General features: G+C 40.6%; 2 protein-coding genes across 3 annotated transcripts in view; both read left to right on the forward strand.

Moving 5' to 3' along the window:
• Positions 1 to 12,351, forward strand: part of GNPAT (glyceronephosphate O-acyltransferase) — a 21,404-nt gene extending 9,053 nt beyond the window's left edge. For both annotated transcript variants that reach the window (XM_032684489.1, XM_032684490.1), the window contains exons 5-16: positions 546 to 673; positions 1,102 to 1,177; positions 1,754 to 1,905; positions 1,996 to 2,126; positions 2,813 to 3,036; positions 5,455 to 5,700; positions 6,376 to 6,455; positions 8,803 to 8,943; positions 9,849 to 9,948; positions 10,042 to 10,135; positions 11,309 to 11,370; positions 11,672 to 12,351. In XM_032684489.1, the coding sequence (XP_032540380.1) occupies positions 546 to 673; positions 1,102 to 1,177; positions 1,754 to 1,905; positions 1,996 to 2,126; positions 2,813 to 3,036; positions 5,455 to 5,700; positions 6,376 to 6,455; positions 8,803 to 8,943; positions 9,849 to 9,948; positions 10,042 to 10,135; positions 11,309 to 11,370; positions 11,672 to 11,715 (1,478 nt within the window). In that variant the 3' untranslated portion in view covers positions 11,716 to 12,351. The remainder of the gene's footprint in view (positions 1 to 545; positions 674 to 1,101; positions 1,178 to 1,753; positions 1,906 to 1,995; positions 2,127 to 2,812; positions 3,037 to 5,454; positions 5,701 to 6,375; positions 6,456 to 8,802; positions 8,944 to 9,848; positions 9,949 to 10,041; positions 10,136 to 11,308; positions 11,371 to 11,671) is intronic.
• A 176-nt stretch (positions 12,352 to 12,527) lies between these two features.
• PDCD2 (programmed cell death 2) lies at positions 12,528 to 17,564 on the forward strand. Its single transcript, XM_032684491.1, has 6 exons — positions 12,528 to 12,846; positions 12,937 to 13,188; positions 13,734 to 13,919; positions 14,971 to 15,086; positions 16,333 to 16,449; positions 17,127 to 17,564. The coding sequence occupies exons 1-6, from the start codon at positions 12,546 to 12,548 to the stop codon at positions 17,295 to 17,297; spliced, it is 1,143 nt and encodes a 380-aa protein (XP_032540382.1). The 5' UTR covers positions 12,528 to 12,545; the 3' UTR covers positions 17,298 to 17,564.
• Positions 17,565 to 17,994: the final 430 nt, after the last annotated feature.

Raw genomic sequence — 17,994 nt, forward strand, 5'->3', positions numbered from 1 at the left:
TTAAATGCTTCCTTAAGAAATTTTTTAAAGTTAAGTGTTTCCTGGTTTTGACAAGTTAAGCATTGACCATCATTCCTTAAAAACTTACAGAAAATTTTAGCTGGTTTGATGTACGTCCCTCAAAGTGATGATTCAGGATCATAAATGATCTAATGTAGTTTAACTAGCCAGGTAATTTCTGTGTCTTCTAGGATACATTCAATAGTAACTGCTTTTTTCTTCAAATGAGTGAGACGATGTACTTCAAAAATTTAGTCTTTATTATGGTTGAACTCTGGCCATCTAAATTATGAAAATAAATTGCTCTAAGTGAATGTAGCTTACCACAAAAAATTGAAACCATATTATAATATGCCATTCATGTCTACATAAGTCTTGCTAGGCAATCTGAAGGCAAATAAGCATATTGGCAACAATGGAGTCCTTGTAAGAGATTTTCTGTATTCTGGTAATTGGGGTATTAGAGAACATGGTTGATTCTTCTGGCTGCTATTAATCAATAAATTTTGTATGTGTGGTATGTTTTCTGTTTGATTGTTTTTCAGATTTCCTAGGAATGAAAATAGTTGGTGAGCTGCTACGAAGGGCAGGTGCCTTTTTTATGCGACGTTCCTTTGGTGGGAACAGACTCTACTGGGCAGTGTTTGCTGAATATGTAAAAACAATGTTGCGGGTAAATAAATTACTAAACTCTCAAAATGTATGCTTAAGAAAGACTGTTGGAATGATTCATGTGAAATATGCAGGATGCTGTTATGGGTATGTGATTGAAAGTCTTCATGGTGATCTGATTACGTCAGAGTTGCTGTAAGTGAAGACCATTATTCTGTTATTACAGTTCAGCAGTAAATGATAAACAAATTCAGTTGCTTTGGATTGTGTGCCCATGTCTCATGACAGATACAATATTTTCATTAATTTAACTATATGGTGTGGCAAATACAATGAATGGATATAGGCATAGAGATGAATGAAGTTAGACATGCATATCTTCCATTAAAAAAATAACTTACTTACACTTGAAGTACTTAAAACTATTTGTGGACAATAAAGAATAAATGTTTTTTCTGACCAGCTTGTTTGTTTGTTTTACTTTTGAAGAGTGGCTATGCCCCAATTGAATTTTTTCTTGAAGGGACTAGAAGCCGCACTGCCAAGACTCTGACTCCAAAATTTGGTAGGTTTATTGAAAATATGGAACTTTTTATTATTATTAGTGTTTTAATTACTAGCTATGTGCTTTGTAAGCTCTTCAGACAGAAAAGGATGTTAAAATATGGGAAACTGGGGAAATCTGTCAGAGTACTGGAAAATATTATGGTTGGAGTTCCAAGGCCACACAAAGAGCAGCAATACATGTCACTTGCAGTCCACTGCTTTTGCTCCCTTTTATCCATTGTGTACTTAATTCAATTACTCTTTACCCTTTTCTTCCTAGAAAATAGGCATCTCCTGACCAGCAGAGAAATATTGTAATCTAACTGTAAAAGTAATGGGGAATCTTTGTGTGACCACAGAGCAGTCTGCTGAAAAGAGCACAAATAGTTATCTAAAAGCGTTGCTCCCATTTACCTTCTGTTTTAAAGCTTGGGCAATATCTTGTGCTTCTGCTTGCTTGAAGAGAGAACAGGCACAGTGCACACCTGTTAGCAGTTTCTAAAATGCAGAGATACCCTTTTCAAAGTTAAATTGCAGTTCTTTTCCCTCTTTGAAAAGGACAAGTGATTCACTTGCTTTTTTTTCCAATTTACAGGTCTTCTCAGCATTGTGATGGAACCATTTTTTAAACGTGAAGTCTTCGACACATACCTTGTTCCCATCAGCATCAGTTATGAGAGGATATTAGAAGAATCTCTGTATGCATATGAACTCCTAGGAGTCCCAAAGCCCAAAGAATCTACATCTGTATGTAAATTCCTTAAGAACAGGACGTAAGTGGATGTATACACACCCTGTAGCACCAAAATTTGAGTTTTGCTCTTCTTATTTTCATAGGGGTTGTTAAAAGCCAGAAGAATCCTCAGTGACAATTTTGGTACCATACATATCTACGTTGGCCAGCCGGTGTCCCTTAGAACCTTGGCATCTGGGAGAATCAATCGGTGCCCATACAATTTGGTTCCCAGGTACCGCATCTTTCCATGGTGTATGCACAGGAAAAACACTTGTTTAGTCCTCACCTATGTAAATAATGAAGATGTTCTCTTGTACTTTGTTTTCAACTTCTCTTGCCTCCCTCCATCTGACTATTGAGACTGCTGAACCTGTTTTGCCTTAGCAGAGGCTTATCATGCTTGTGAATGGGTGTTTCTGAAATGGGTTGTTACTTCCGTGGCTTTGCCCTGTGTTGAGAAGATGCCATTTTAACATTTAATGATGATGCGTGATCCAGGCAAAGCTCTATGTTCTGAGAATTCAGTGCTTTTGCCACTTTAAAATTTCCACCTTTCCCTCCCTTCCTGCTTTATTCCTGCAAACTGTTAAGTGACCACGTTTCAGGGAGCTGTAGCTGTGACTGAATTGGGTGGCTTTTGCAATTTGTTATGTAAAATATAATGCTTTTGAATTTTATTTGAAGATCCCAAATGTACGGCATCAATACAGGGTTCTGTGCTTCAAGTACTGTCGTGAAGCTACTGATGTTTTGCTCTATACTTCTGTTCTACATAGCACAGAGATAGAATCACCCTCTAGATGTTAGGTGCTGTAAAGTAGTTATGAGTCTAGGAGCAGTATGGAAGAAATGAAGGGGGATGTGATTTATATTCCAGTTTTTGGAGCTCTTTACTTTGAACTGCATTGTTCTTTTCAGGCATCTTCCCCAAAAGCCATCGGAGGATATCCAAGAATTTGTCAGTGACGTAGCTTATAAAATGGAGCTCCTGCAAATAGAAAACATGGTTTTGAGCCCATGGGTGCTAGTTGCTGCTCTCCTGCTCCAAAATTTGCCAGCCATGGAATTTGAACTTCTATTAGAAAGGACCCTGTGGCTTAAAGGCTTAACACGGACTTTTGGAGGATTCATTGAATGGCCTGGTATGCACAAAAAGCGTTTTCTGTTCCTCTTGTTGCTTATGAAGAATAAATTAGATTTCTGTGGAAGCAGTGTATGGTGACAGCTTTATAGAATGTTTTGTAAATGGATTTTAGGATATGCTAAAAATTATGCTAAAACCTGACAGGTTTTGACTTAACCTTTAGAAGATACGACTTTGAAAAATTCTTAGGTGGAAGGAGAACAGATATTTTACTATTATATCCTAAATGAGGGGGAGATGGTAAGGTATTTGTATTAGAGTACTGACATTAGTCTAGTGTCTGTTTTTCTGAACCCTATGAAAGTCACAGGCAATTTTCTGATCTGCAGCAGTTAAGTTGGTGTAATGCTACATTTACTGCTTGATATTGACTGTAATGTAAGTTGTTACTGTGGCAAAGAACTAGTGGAAACAAATGGGGGAGAAGAAAATCAAAACTCTTCAGTTGTCTGTTAATTTTTAAATTTCACTTTATTTCCAGAAAGTGATGACTTTTGGAGAGAAGGCTTCTTTTGTGGTTTTATTTATATACTTAATACACACACACTCTTTTTTTTAATATATATATGCAGGCTGCTGAAAGATTGATTGTCCTTTCAGATTTTCTGTTTTAAACTTCCCTCTGTGAGCCAGGGTGGCACAGGTAATTAATTCTAGAGCCTTAGGATGTAAGTAGTAAAGCTAGCAAAGAAAAATATTGTGTAATGCACCATTTACCTTTTCACTGTAGGTAGACTTAAACCATGGATCTTTGCTTTTGTAGTCCTGTATATAAACAAGGATCCCTTTCACTACTGCAGTAAAGAAATAGGAGCTGGCTACTGGTATAACAGAACTCTGTCATTTCTGGTAAAAAACCACTTCTTTCAGGGATCCACACTGCAGGGGAAGCAGGCAAGTTCTGCTTCTGCCAGACTGGTAAAATCAAGAATTTCATGACAGTATTTGAACAACTTTTAGAATCTTACTGCACAGTAAACTGAACAACATACCATATTCAGGTTAGCTTATTTATTTTGTTTATTTTCCTAGCAACAGTGAATAAGCATTTGCTTTAGTAGGGTTGTGATATAGTTGGGGAATTGTTGGAGTGTGCTGGCTGTGCTCAAGGCATCAGTTGCATAGAAACAAGGTTTGTTGTTTTGGTTTGGATTGTCAATAATTTGAAAGAATAAATACATTTTAAAGGCTAATTTGGTGGTGTCAGCAATTATGTGTACCCTGTCCATTCTTCTGTCTCCGAACAGCTAGTTGTTTCTTCCTTTGTGATGCAGATTGGTTGTTACAGGCAGAACATTTGCTTGACTGTTAGAAATTTTATATTCAAAACAGGAACTGCAGAATTATTTGCTCAGTCTTCTGCTTCCGATTGCATTGAGAAACTTGGGAGCTTTAGCAAAACTGGAATAAAGTAGGCTGAAGGAGGAAATAAGATGCAAGGAGACTCTGCATGAAATCTGTATTAAAGGAAAAGAATAGGCGTTTTTTTCTGTCGGAGGCTATATTGATGTGATATACTTGTGGTGCTGTGAACATGCAAAATGTATTAAAATATTCAGTAAAAAGTATTTATTACTTCTTTCCTTGAATGCCAAATTGATTCCAATTTTGATGCAGGGAATCTTTTGGTGGTATTTAAAGTCTAAGGTATTCTAAAAGGGTGAGTATATTTTCAAGAGCAGAGATACCGCTCTTTATCTGAATAAGTTTGTGGTGTGTCACACTGACAAAAAAACTTTACCAAAGCTCACAGATTTATGATACTCATGCCTGCCTTGGGAGAATTCTTTTTTTAAAAAAAGCTGCAACCTGCACACTTCCTTACTTTAGATGTTTTGAAAGGATTATCTTACATAACGGGAAGAGATTTAAGTACAGTCCAGTTTCTCATTGAGCAGATATGTTACGTTACCATACTTATGTTAGGATTTCCATAAATTTAATTTGGGATGAGGCCTTCCTTGTGTATGAGAGGTGATGAAAAGGGCTATAAGGACCTGTACATCTGATTTAAAACTTGTAGTGTCAGAAATGCCTAAGCAGAATTATGGTCTCCATTTCCTTAATGATGAACGTATCCATCAAACCGACCTCTCCTCTTTTTATGTGAAGGCTCAGAATACTCGTTCCAGAGACAAAGGAAGCATTTGTCATTGTTAGCAAGTGGAAGGAATTAAAGTGTTTGAATTTAAAGTGTTTTAATTAGAGAAATGTCTGGAATTAGTTCTCTCCGTGTCATACTATTAGGCTGCCAGTTCCTGGTATGGATTATTTTGGAACATCTCTCCAACTGAATGTTTGGTGTAATAATTGGTCTTCAGTGATAAAACTTAATGAAAGAGTGATGCATTTTAGGCTGTTTCAGTAGAGTTATTCTCCCTTTTGCATCTTCCTGAGTGTTGTGTTTTCCTGTTAGATAACCTGTGTGCCAAAAAAGCAGTCCTGTCTGGCCTCACCCTGCATTCCAACATTGCTCATCTTGTCGATGGCCATGTGGTCCTGAATGACAAAGGAGTGGAGGATGGAGCTATAGGGGAGATTGTCTTCAAGCGTGCCCTGGCCATCCTCATGTGTGCCACATACAGAAACCAGCTGCTGAACGTGTTTGTGCGTCCATCTCTGGTGGCACTTGCCTTGCAGATGACACCCAGCTTTAGAAAAGGTACATTTGGATTCTTGAGAATCTGCTGGCTTTGCTCCTTGTGCCATCAGCTGTGAGAGGAGCTTGAGGTTCCTGTGACTGCTAGAGGGAGCTATTTGAGACCGTTATACTTGGGATAAGGCCCATGGCTTAAGGTGGATGTGTTGGGGGGGCATGCGGGTAATTTGCTTGTCTTTTTTTGTTTGTTTACCTTTTGACACCTTTGGGAGTAGGTATATTGTGCTGAGAGGGCAGGGGCAAGGTGAGCTGATCTCAGTTCCTGGGTTCCAAATTGCATGCAACCCATGCATTTATACAGTGCAGTCGGGTCTCAATCTTTCTTCTGCTATTGCTTCTGAAGTAATTAAGTGTTTTCCAATACTTGGTACTTAAAGAAACTTTACAGAATTCATACCTTAGTTTTTTTGCAGCATCTGATTATGTGGCATTTAAAGCATGTTCTGAGAAGCTACAACTCCTTGCTCTTTCCTTTTGTTAACAGTTGAATCAAGTTCTTTGAGTCCTTTCTGTTCTGTTGTGGTGGTTTCTGCTGTATATGTATGTATGTATGCTTTTAATGTCAAGTCCATACTTTATTTGAAGTAGGTATTCTCTCCAATAAGGAATAAATGGCTTTTCACTTGCATGTTTTAAATTATGCTTTTAAACAACAGTACTTTACAATTTTTTTTCCAGAGGAAGTCTATAGCTGCTTCAGCTTCTTGAGAGATGTTTTTTCTGATGAGTTTATCTTCTTTCCTGGCATTTCATTGAAGGTAAAAACATTCTTCATGCAAAAATACTGATTTAGTCGCAGCCAACTAAAATAGCATCTGATTTCAGGGCTCTGCCAAACAAGTGCTTTGAGATACACACCTACAGTGATATCACCTTGATCTGTAAGTGGAAGGGAGAATTTAAAAGAGGGTCATTTGGTTAGTTGCAAAATGCAGTCTGTATCCACAAGGTTGCATATGCAATCTTTTTTTCACTGAAATTGCCCAATTCTGAACTATTAAAATGAACTATAGCAGAAGTCTGGCTTTTTTGCATAAAGCTACCAGTTTTCCAGCACAGGTATAAAAATATATGTAGCGCAGTCTTTTAAATGAAGTGTAAATACTGTCCTCTTGCTCTGCAGTTATGAAAGAGACCTTGGGCAGTGAAGAAAAAAAGTGCTAATGTAGATTTAATTGAATTCTGTCACAGAGTGGGTATGTTCTGTCAGCACAGAAACAAAACTAGAATTCTTGTTGAGGTTACACTAGGATAATTTTTTCTGAAAGCTCTTGCAGACTGTAGCAGAGGGGCACTGCTGCTCTTTGTGAAAGTGAAACTATAGGTATTATACCAACTGATGACCAACCGGTTTATGCCGTTATCTTTGACAAATAGAGTATGCAATTCTAAATTTAAGTACCTATTGTCCTCTGGGTGATTATACCCCTTCTCCTGCTGCTGTGATTAGTTGTTTTGTATAGCTCCATGTGTGTGGTCCGTGATGGCTGGACTATAAGGCCTGATAGCACCCAGTGCCTCAGCTGTTCGAGCGTGCCTCTGTACCCACCTCTCCTTGACTGCACAGCATGGCAGTATCTGCTCCTGTAGTGTCTATACAATGGCTAGTGTTCCTCTTAGGCCTTGAACTCTGAAGGTTTCTATGTTCCAGTGTATTAGTAAACTTTTTTTTTCAATATTTTGGTGGTTTATAGTTGAGCCCTTTTAGCTTTTTATTACTGGCATTTATCTCGTGGAGAGTCAGGTAGTACATTGTGAGCACAATGAGGGATGCAGCCTGTGAAGTCTTTTGAAGTGAGAACTTTCCTATGGCATAGCAGTGTCCTTCTTAGAGTCTTACAGAAGCTTTAGTTGCATCCTGTTTTCTTGAAAAGAGTTTCCCCTCATTCTACCTCCTGCCCCATGCAACCATCAACTCAAAGGTAGTACTGTTCCTGTGTACTGCCTTACTGTAGGGCTCAGTGTGCCTGTGTGCACCCCTAACACAGCTGGACACAGGCTAAGCGGGAAAAGTGCGGGCAGCACTTGCTCTCTGCAGGACTTGCTCTGTTAGTTTGTACACAAACCTGCTGAGTTGGAGCTGGCTCTGGTCCATCCAGCTTGAAATGCAGGTGAGAACAGGCTTATCAGTAAAAAAACTGGTTCAACCTCATACCCAATATAGATTGTTAAGTCCATGTAGAATTTTTTGTCTGGATTTTAAACCGATTACATGGGGTTTTTGTCAATGCTAAGGCCAAATATCTGATGGTGATAGTTGTGATCTTTCCTGCCTTAGAAAAGAGATAAGCATAGTTTTTCTAAGAATATTCAAGGCTTGTGGCTATATTAAAATCTCATAGATTTTTATATAGAAGAGAATTGGGCTTTTTTAAAAGGCTGATTGGCACAGTTATGTTTAGTTTTATTGGTAGCTTTTTTTATTTTGTAGCTTTTTTGAAGTGGCAGAACATAGCAGGGAGCAGGAAGGTGGCTGACTATGACTGACTTTACTGGAGTCAGATGAAAGAGTTGCTGTAATGTTAAGCAATCTCTTACCCACTCCTCTGTTTGTTCATGTGTCTGTTGTGTCTATGTGCCATGCCGTTGTGTTATCTTTGTGTGTGTGTCCCCTCCCTCTTATGCCCATATTGGCAGTAAAATGGTATTGTCGTTGACATTTCCATAATTTGTAAAATTTTTGGCCATTTTATTTTCTCTTTGGTAGAGGGCATGTCAGTGAACTGTGTTATTGTTATTGCAAACAGTGGACATGAGGTACTTTAATAATAGATAAACAAAAAACAAATACCCACAGAAAAAAATTAAATCAGACAACCTGACCCTATTTTGACAAAATCCTGAGGGAGGATTTTGCAATAGCAGCCACAACCACTTTCTTTGTGCTAAGGCCTGCTGTGCATTGAGATACTGCTGTGTTTAAGAACGTGCTCCCACTGCCTTTTTGTAAGGTTATTTCTGGTAGATAGGAAAATATTGATTCAAGTCTCTTGAGAACTGAGTTCAGAAATGAAAGTTGTGCCCTGTTGTGGTTTCTGTTGTTGATTTGGTGGGAAATGGACTTCCTGTAAATGTTAAAATGTCAGTTATGCATCTCTCGCCCAGGATTTTGAGGAAGGATGTTTTCTGCTCACAAAATGTGATGCCATTCAAACGAGTCAACAGGAGATCTACCCTACTGACAAAGGAAGTGTAACGGTGTCTTTCTTGTCAGCTATGTTCAGACCTTTTGTGGAAGGTTACCAGGTATGTTGTCCTTCAGAAAATTATCTTTTTTTTTCCCCTGTGTTTTATAGGGAAAGTAGGAGAGCTGTGATACTTCTGCAGCATAAATAGTGACTGTTTTCATGGTGGGCGATTGCAAGAGTTATGAAATAGCAGTAAAACACCACCCTCTCCCTGGGATCCTGATTTTAGCTTTTGACTCAGCCTTTTCCAGTTACTAAAGCAGTAACTATCTTGTAGTGTAATGGCTCATTGTAGGTTTTTAGGCTTCATGGGGAGTGTGCTGCTACCAGGTTCATTGTTCTTTTTTATGAGGAGCTCTTGCTTAATTCATTTTATGTGGGCTGTCCTCCCAGGTGTGGAAATGAGTTTACATCTCCTATCTAATAACTTTTATGGGAGTCATTAATTACATCTGTATCTCTTTAAATTCTTCTGGTTTTCCAAGGTTTTAAAGAGATTAAACACTTACATTCCTGTAGTAAGCAATGTATACAAATCCAGGAGGCTAAAATCTCAAGTATGTCAACACAGGATTAGTGGGACTGTAGATGTTTAACATAGTGGAATCTGTTAATGATCTGATGTATGACTTGGGCCGAACTGTACTGATTTGCCCAGTTTTCCCATCTGTGAAACACATATTGCTTTAAAAAAATTAAACTGTTTTTTATTGTTAGAACAGGAATGTTAAATTAATGTCTAAGGTAACTATTATAGAAATATTAAACCTTATTTTAATATTGGGATTCTCATGCCTGTAAAACAGTAGTAAAACTTTCAGATGCCCTTGTAGTGACCTTTTGAGTTCCTCTCCTACACTTTTCAAAGTGGGATAGTAATACTCACAAGGACATGTCTGTTTGTAATTCATAACAAGCTGACAATCAAAAAGAAAGGAATGCTAATTTTCTTTAAAATGTTAGTTAATTTTCAGATACCTCTCAAAGGAAGTGAAAGAAGCATTCACTGAGAAGCAGTTTATACCTGGAGTCCGCAACTTTGTTTTTCAGCTTCTTGAGAAGGGTGTGTACAGCTGTTATGCAATATGATTTTACAAGAGTAGCCTGTTAATAGAAAATTATAAAAATTTTAATTGTGTTTCTGCTCTCTCCTTAGGGGTTACGCAGTGTTACGAAGCCCTGTCTTCTGACATGCAGAAAAATGCCTTAGCAGCTCTTGTGCAACTAGGTGCTGTGAAGAAAAAGAAAATGTAAGCAATGTTGGCTTTTTGATCTGTAGAAGTCAGTGTATAGTCTTAGTGGCAATTCTTAATGTCTGAGCTCTTAGTATGAAACAAAACAGCAGAACCCCAACTGCCTGAGCACCAGTCAGATAGTGGTTGACTGGATTTCTGGAATCATAGTGAAGACCTGGTAGTTCCTTTCTATACAAGCAGAATGGCACATCCTCACAGTGAAAAGACTTCTGTAGGACCTAGCAACAAAATTCATTAACTTCCTGGTAGGCTGCTTCTGAGTCCCTTTACCTTTTGGTTTTCAAATTTTCTCCCAAGGCTCTGATAAGCAGAAAGAACAGAACTGCTTATTTGTAATAGGAGAGTTACTCTGTGTGTTACAATAAGCCTTGTCAGGCAATGTAAGCAAAAGTCAGGATTGCTACCGCTTTGGGGAGTTCAGCACTGACATCTCAAAGCAATTTAACTGAAAGCTTAATCATTAAAGTCTTTTAACAGTTCGTAGTCTTTAGGCCTAAGATTAAAATTTTTTGTATAACTTTTGTTATACAAAAGTATGGTGATACACATTATTGTGTTATCAAATTAATTTGTGTTGTGGTGCTTCTTACTGTATTTAAAAGTATGACCATGGAAGTCCCTGCAATGTCTTGAGTGTTTCACAGAACATAGTTGTCAGGTGATGACCCTGAGCTATTTCCTTATGCCTCTGTTCAGGAAATGAATAGGTTAAGGTTTGTAATGCTCTTGAAAAGTGCACAAAATAACTGTAGTTGTTATGTCCCCTGCCACGGCACTGTGCTAGATAGATGTGTATAGCTAAATTGCACTTTCAAGTAAAAGGAATAAATTGCGTGCAACAAAATTTGACACCAGATGAATATTTGGTTCAGTTTCAGAGAGTCTTGAAAAATACAAGATTGAAAACAAACAATTGTTCTCTTCCTGCAGTTGTCCCCTGTTAAAATTGAGGGAAGAGGGAGGCATGGGGACTGTGAACAAGAGAAAGGATAAAGAAAGCATAACTCTTCTTGAGTAGAAGTCTGATGTCCTTAAATTTAATATTAATATATAAATACTATGTAATTGTGAAAATTTTTTAATTCAGGTTTAATTCATATTTGTGTAGAAATTACTGGAATAAGAAATATTCATTGAAAAAACTTTTTTTTTTTCTTGTAACTGTAGGTCGAATGGATTCACTTACAATGTAAATCAAGAGGCTGTTAGTAAAATCCTGGACATGTTTGGTAAGTGTTCTCTAATTAATTTGAAGAGAGCTTATCAAATTATAAATTACTTTTGGACAATGCACATACATTCGGTGTAGTGCTTTTTCCCTAGTAATTCCATAGATTTAACTGTGTAAAAATCCTAGTAATATTTTTTTTACAATACTTTCTCTGCTGTCATTGGCTGCAGCTTTGAATCTCCCTTCTTTATTTCGCATACTGTGCAAACCAATGACCAAGAGAAATGAAGTAACAAGTAGTTAAATGGCATGGTGTTTGTAGCAGGTTGATCAGAAGTGTTTACCCTTTTTTTTGTTAGATGCTCGGATACCTGTACAGAAACCTGTGGCTGCACGACTCTAAGTGGTTCCTGATACTGTGAGTGGATGTAAGTGCCTGCTGAGAACACGGACCACTGCCCCGCTGGAGCAGGGATGGGAGTGGGCAAGGTTCCCCTCTTGCCCAGCCAGCCTGCAAGCTGGGAGGCAGAGAGGTGTTTTACAGCTGGGCAGCTCTCCATGACCGATTAGGAGTTGCTGCTGTGAGGGTTAGAGTTGCATTTGTATCCTCACTATCTTTTGTTTTTTAAAACAAATTAAACATTGTCTTTTTTTTTAATGATAAGTATTTAAAGAGACGTGAACAGTAATCGCTACCTAAATACGTTTTTCTAGACTTATAACAAGGAATGTGATTGGTTTCAAATATTTCATGGATATGAAAATGTAACAGGGAGTTGAAAGACTTGCTATTAATATTTAGGAAAAAAAACATTGCTGGCTGGCTAAATGCAAGGCAAGGCATTCATAAGGAATGAAGAGCACAAATCAAACCTTGGGCAATAACCAGGACTGCTAATTGTGTTGCGTTTTGTGTTTTGGTATTTTTTTTGTTTGGGTTGGGTGTGGGTTGTTTTTTTTTTGAGGCAACTTGGCATTATTTTAATTACTTCATGAATGTTATATTTAAACACTGAATTAAAGCAGCGCCGTTAACGTGTCTGTCTGTCATCTTTTCCCCCCCTTCCCATCGCTGACTGCGGTGCCCGCTACACATCCAAAGCGGGGACAGGCGCGGGGGGAAGGGGAGCGAGGGGGCGGATCACGGGAACGCCGGGGGCGGGGGCTGGGGCGGGCCGGGCTGTTCCGGGGAGCGGCGGCCGCTGTGCGCGGGGCCCGGCCGGCGGAGGCAGCATGGCTCCGGGAGTGGAGCTGGGTTTCGCGGCGGCGGCGGCCGGGCCGGGCGGGGCGTGGCGGCTGCGCAGCGCCTACTTCCCCAGCAAGGTCGGGGGGCGGCCGGCGTGGCTGGGCGAGGCCGGGCTGCCGGGCCCCGCCGCCCTTCGCTGCGGCCGCTGCCAGCGGCCCTGCGCCTTCCTGCTGCAGCTGTACGCGCCGCTGCCCGGCCGCTCCGACGCCTTCCACCGCACCCTCTTCGTGTTCGCCTGCCGCGGCCCCGCCTGCTACCGCGGGTCGGGACCGCGGGGGCCCTTCCGCGGTGAGGCGCAGGGAGGGAGGGAGAGAGGGAGGAGTGGAGGGGCGAGGGCGGCCGGCCCCCTCCGCGCTGACCAGCGCCTGTCTTCCGCAGTGTTCCGGAACCAGCTGCCGCGGCGGAACGACACGTACCCCGAGGAGCCGCCCCCCGAGGAGCCGCCCCCGGGCCCGGCCCCCGCGCCCCCGGGGCGGCTGAGCGGCGGCGCCGCGCTGTGCCGCGTGTGCGGCTGCCCCGGGCCGCGCTGCTGCGGCCGCTGCCGCCGCGCCGCCTACTGCGGACCCGAGCACCAGGCGCTGGACTGGCGCAGCGGGCATCGCCGCTCCTGCGGGCAGCACCCGGCCGGAGGTGGGTCCGGGGCAGCAGAGACCTCCGAGGCGGGGGAAACCACGTGCTACCGGGTGGTTAAATGCTGGAGGTGTGCTTGATGCGCTCGTGGAAACTTTGGCTACTCAGGGCATGCCACAGAAAAGTATGAGAAGTGTTATGGCCATCAGGGCACCTGATGCACGCTTCACTTGTCTGCGTGTGCTAGTTAGAAGGAGATGTGCACTGAGCTGCCAAGCTGCAGGTTTTGAGTTTTAAAAATGCACCGAGCTGCGAAACTGCAGGGTTTGGGGTTGTAAAATGCTGCTGCTAGCACTGTTTAGTCTGCCTTCCACATCACTTAGGTTTTCAGTATGTTCAAAGCAAACTACCTGTTGTAGTTTTCCACTGTCCTTAATATATAGTGTGTTTCTTACCTTCTAGTCACATCTAGCAGTGATGTAAATCGTTCTTGCTCATACCATGTTTGTACTGTATTGTTGCTGCGTAGTTTGCTGTGTGGCTTTTGGGGGGAAGGACGTGAAATACGAGATGATGTGAAGTGGTACCTGTTTTCTGTTTTGTAGATGACTCGGTGGATGCAATTCCAGAGCATAATGAATTCCTTTTTCCAGAATATGAAATTTTGATAGAACCTGAGGAACCAGAATTTCCTGATGACAGCACTATAGATCCTGCTGATGAACAAGTAGCTGTAGAGACATCAAAGGACCTGAAAGAACAAGAGGAACTTGGAGCTACAGGCAGTGCAGGTCAGAAATAAGATGCTGCCTGTAATTCTTCACAATGAAGCCTGTATCACATCTTTAAAATATAAAATACTGTGATTTTTAAGTGTTTATTGTAAACTACTGGTGAAAAAGGGCTAATTCTACACTCGTTTATGATGCAAGTTTGTTGTAGATGTTGCGTAATATAAGTTGCTTTTATGGGAGAGACTTACTAAGCCCTGACCCCAGAAGCTGTTGAAGCAGCTGTTGCTGCAGGTAGCTTGTAGTTACACTGTGTCCCTGCATACTTCCAATAGGTAAGGAACAATTCAAGTGAGAAGGACTGGACCTTGAGCTGCTGGATGCTGTTGGAATTGGGAGATTAAATTAGACTGTCTTGGCTTGACTTGGTTCCATTTGTCTTAATTTATAGAAAATACTTAAAATCTCCTTGTCTGTGCTAGAAAAAAAAATGTTTTGAGGCTATTTTAATTGACCTTGAATTAAGCAATTGAAGTGCAGGCCCCTTCTTCCCTGCTCCCCCCAAATTCATGATGTGTTTGCAGCAACTTAGCTTTGCAACACTAGCTTTGAACACACCCAGGGTGGAGAGTTTGTGGTAGTGCAGGGGAAGGATGCTGGGTTCCCAGCTGTGCCTTGCTGTGGTCCAAAGCTGTCTCAAGACTGTTTAGTGCCCTGAGTTGATGTGAATCTTGTTGTGTGACAGATACACTGCTCAGTACTAGAAACTGAAGTCTGGCACATGCACGGCACTGTTGCACTTTTTCAGATGTCATACCCTGAAGGTTCTGCAGTCTTAGTGATACCCACTGGGAGCCATAAACTGTAATCAATTAACTCCTTCCCTTTTCCAATGTTCCAGTACTGACATCTATGTTTAAAATGCAACTAAAACTAGTAAATGAACCTGTGTGTGACCAAATTTTAACATGCCACAAAAAGAAAGAAATCTTTGAGTGATTTATGCAACCAATGATTTGTGAAGCAAAATGCATTTGCAGGTGCTAATATAGTTTTTAATTTTTTACTGTCTTGTACTAGCCCGTAACTTTTGTTCTTTTTTCTTGTTCAGGTGAAGCACTTCAGTCCTTAGATGAAGAGACACTGGAAGCATTGGCAAAACGTGAGACTGAAGAAGACAAGATCTTCCAGATGTTTAAAGAAAAAGTAGCTGCTGAACCAGAGCAGGTCAGAAGATGGGGTGGCCTTAGAACTTCGTGGTTCTGGCACAGCATCGTGCTGCACTTGCAACATGTTTCACTGCCTTTTGTACCTAGTTAGAAATGAGGATGCCTCCTCACCCTCCACACACCTAACCAACACACCCTCATTTCCTTATGTGCACAACATAAGTCATGCTGAAGTTAAGAATTCACCACCTGCTCATCTATCTTAAACAGAAGTTGGTCAAGATGAGATGGCACAGGGGTGCTGAACCCCCCAGAGCATGGGAAGACCTGCCATCCTGTGACCTGCCATCCTTTGGTTCTAACCAAAGGACATGGTGAACCACTGCATTATTCCCTAGCCTGTGGCCCTGTTGGCTTTCCTTCTCAGCAGAAAGAGAACTGCAGAGAAGAGCTCTATCATTGTCACCAGCTGCACTGGGAGGTGGTTTGGCTTTTTTAAGGTTGAAGAAATTAGTGATAGCTTTAAAATTTTTACTATTTCAAACAGAAATTCCCCCCTCATACTATTTCTTGCTATTACAAGAAGCTGAGTCACATTGTCAAACAAAAGCATGGTCCCTGGTTCCATTCAGAGGAAACACAGGCCTAAATCCATGAAAGTGGTGGAGGAAGAAGAAATTCTCTCAATTTTTTGCCTGGTACCCGAGGGGTTAAGGTACATATACAAAAAGTAGGAGGCTTGAGCGTCTCCTTCTCTGCTTTAGGTATGTGCATCACCTCTCTCTGATCATCCCTGTACTGACTGATCTGTGCAATGTCCTCTTGTTGATAATGCCTGATTTGCTATGAACAGAAAAACTAAGGATATGTCTGAAAATGCCTCCTTCTTGGGCATTAGGACAATCCAGTTGCATTTAAATGCAATAATGCATAACAAGAAGAGCTGGGTTGCATTCCTGACTTTGTGTGCAGTTCTATGTGCTAATTATCAAGCTGCTCTTTCCCCATCTCAAGACTGTAACATACATTTCTGGGTCCCTTAATTAGGGAAATACAAATAATTGGAATTTATCATTGCAGTTTATCCCTGGATCATTGAAAAAGTGTTGCATAGTTAAGAAAACGCATATAAAACAACCCATCTTATTTAGAATACCATGTTTGCAAATGCTATTTTGCCATGGTTATTACTTAAAGGATCTGACCTTATTCTGCGCCGTCTACAGCTTGTCTAGCTGTAAATATCAATTTTATACCAAAACCAAAAGATAGTAATGAGAACTTAAACTTCTGCTCTATTTCAGATTATTAGATACTGCAGAGGAGGAGAAGGCCCAATCTGGGTGTCAGGTGAAAACAGGCCTGAAGAAAAAGATATCCCAAATTGTTTATGTGGTGCCAAAAGGATTTTTGAATTCCAGGTATGTAAACTCATTTAAAAATAATACAGGTACTGTATTTCAGACTAACAGGATATGATTGTATAGGTGTTGCCTTGTAGTTAGAGCAAGAAAGTTGAAGTTGCTACATACTAACTATGCTAAATGATTGCACAGAGCCCGTATTTACTATTGTAACTGTTTTTTCCACCAAATAATTTGCACTATCCATAAAATGGTGCTCTTGTGAATATGGAACCCTCTCTTAAGTAACAGGAGTCCAGTATTATATATTTAAAAAAATTCACGATGTGAATTGTAAATATGTCTGGCTGGAAGTATTCAGCTGTGAAATTTTGAATGCTAGTGATGTATGCATGGTGAATACACTTAATGTCATGTGAAGGTAAAACATAGTCATGAAGGTAATTTCAAATGGAGTGAGGCTCAGAACTGGGGCAAGGCTTATAAGGTCAAATAAAACTTCTATAGATGAAGTAAGTAGGGCCATGCCTTTGATTCTCTAGGCATCTACTACACTGCTTTGGGAATTTCAAATTGATTTTATTTGAGCTGGTGCATGCAGTCACTTCAAAGGGATTTGGTGTAAGAGGACATAAATTCTCTTACACCAAATGCAGGATCCTTCTTCAGAAAGAGAAGCAGGGAGAACGGAGAAAGCTGTGGCTTGCGTTTAAACCTTTTGGTTTTCTTTGAAGATTATGCCACAGCTCCTGAACTACCTTCAAGTTGACAGCCTTGGAGAGAGCATTGACTGGGGAACACTGGTGGTGTACACTTGTGCTAACAACTGCGGTGGGGCACACGAATACCTGGAAGAGTTTATATGGAAACAAGACTATTCCGTGGGCCATGTTTTACCAAGTTGAGTCATCTAAATGGAATACTTGCCTTATTTCATTGCTTCTCTGCACTATGCAAACAGGTAGTTGAACTAGAAGTCACTGTTAACAGCGGATCTTGTAACAGTGATAAAACTGCTATAACTAGACCTCGACAGCCTCTCTCTTGTGCTCCGGGGAAGCTTTTACTTCAACCTGGTAATGAAGCCAGATGTGTTTGTTCTGTGAGTTTCATTTCAAATCTCATTTCTCAACGTTTAAATAAAGATGAAAAGCTTTGGCTTGGTGAAATTATCTTTTGTTGGTGATAGAACTTCAAAACCCTGAAGACTGGTGTTTGTCAGGACTTTGTGCTACTCAAAAATTAACATTCATTCAGAGAAAAGCAGACTACTGTAAACTCACTTGAGTGCTTATGCTCAGGAGCTGTACAGGAGTCATAGCTAAGACAAAGCTGCATAGCTTTTTGATGTGGAACTTAAGTCCGCTTCTCTTTCTGAACAGGTGCACTCAGTCTAATTTCACAGTTCTTACATGTTCTGATTGAGTGGTTAGTGGAGATAAAATGCACAAAATTAAGTGTTTTATCTGACTTAAACTATTTCTGCATGGGGCTAATAGTTTTAACCCAGTTATCTGGTGCAGAAGCAGTTTTAATAAAGTGAGCCATACCAGAACACATTTGTCTTGTTACATACTGCCTGTAGCAGCAGATTTTCAAGCT

The sequence above is a fragment of the Chiroxiphia lanceolata genome, chromosome 3 (assembly GCF_009829145.1).
Source record: "Chiroxiphia lanceolata isolate bChiLan1 chromosome 3, bChiLan1.pri, whole genome shotgun sequence".
Taxonomy (NCBI): domain Eukaryota; kingdom Metazoa; phylum Chordata; class Aves; order Passeriformes; family Pipridae; genus Chiroxiphia; species Chiroxiphia lanceolata.

Bases quoted from the DNA above. Each gene is read 5' to 3' on its own strand.
- PDCD2 (XM_032684491.1), top strand. From the start codon at position 12,546: ATGGCTCCGGGAGTGGAGCTGGGTTTCGCGGCGGCGGCGGCCGGGCCG. The intron at 13,920-14,970 runs GTCAGAAATAAG...TTTCTTGTTCAG, and splicing joins TGGAGCTACAGGCAGTGCAG to GTGAAGCACTTCAGTCCTTA. The intron at 15,087-16,332 runs GTCAGAAGATGG...GCTCTATTTCAG, and splicing joins TAGCTGCTGAACCAGAGCAG to ATTATTAGATACTGCAGAGG.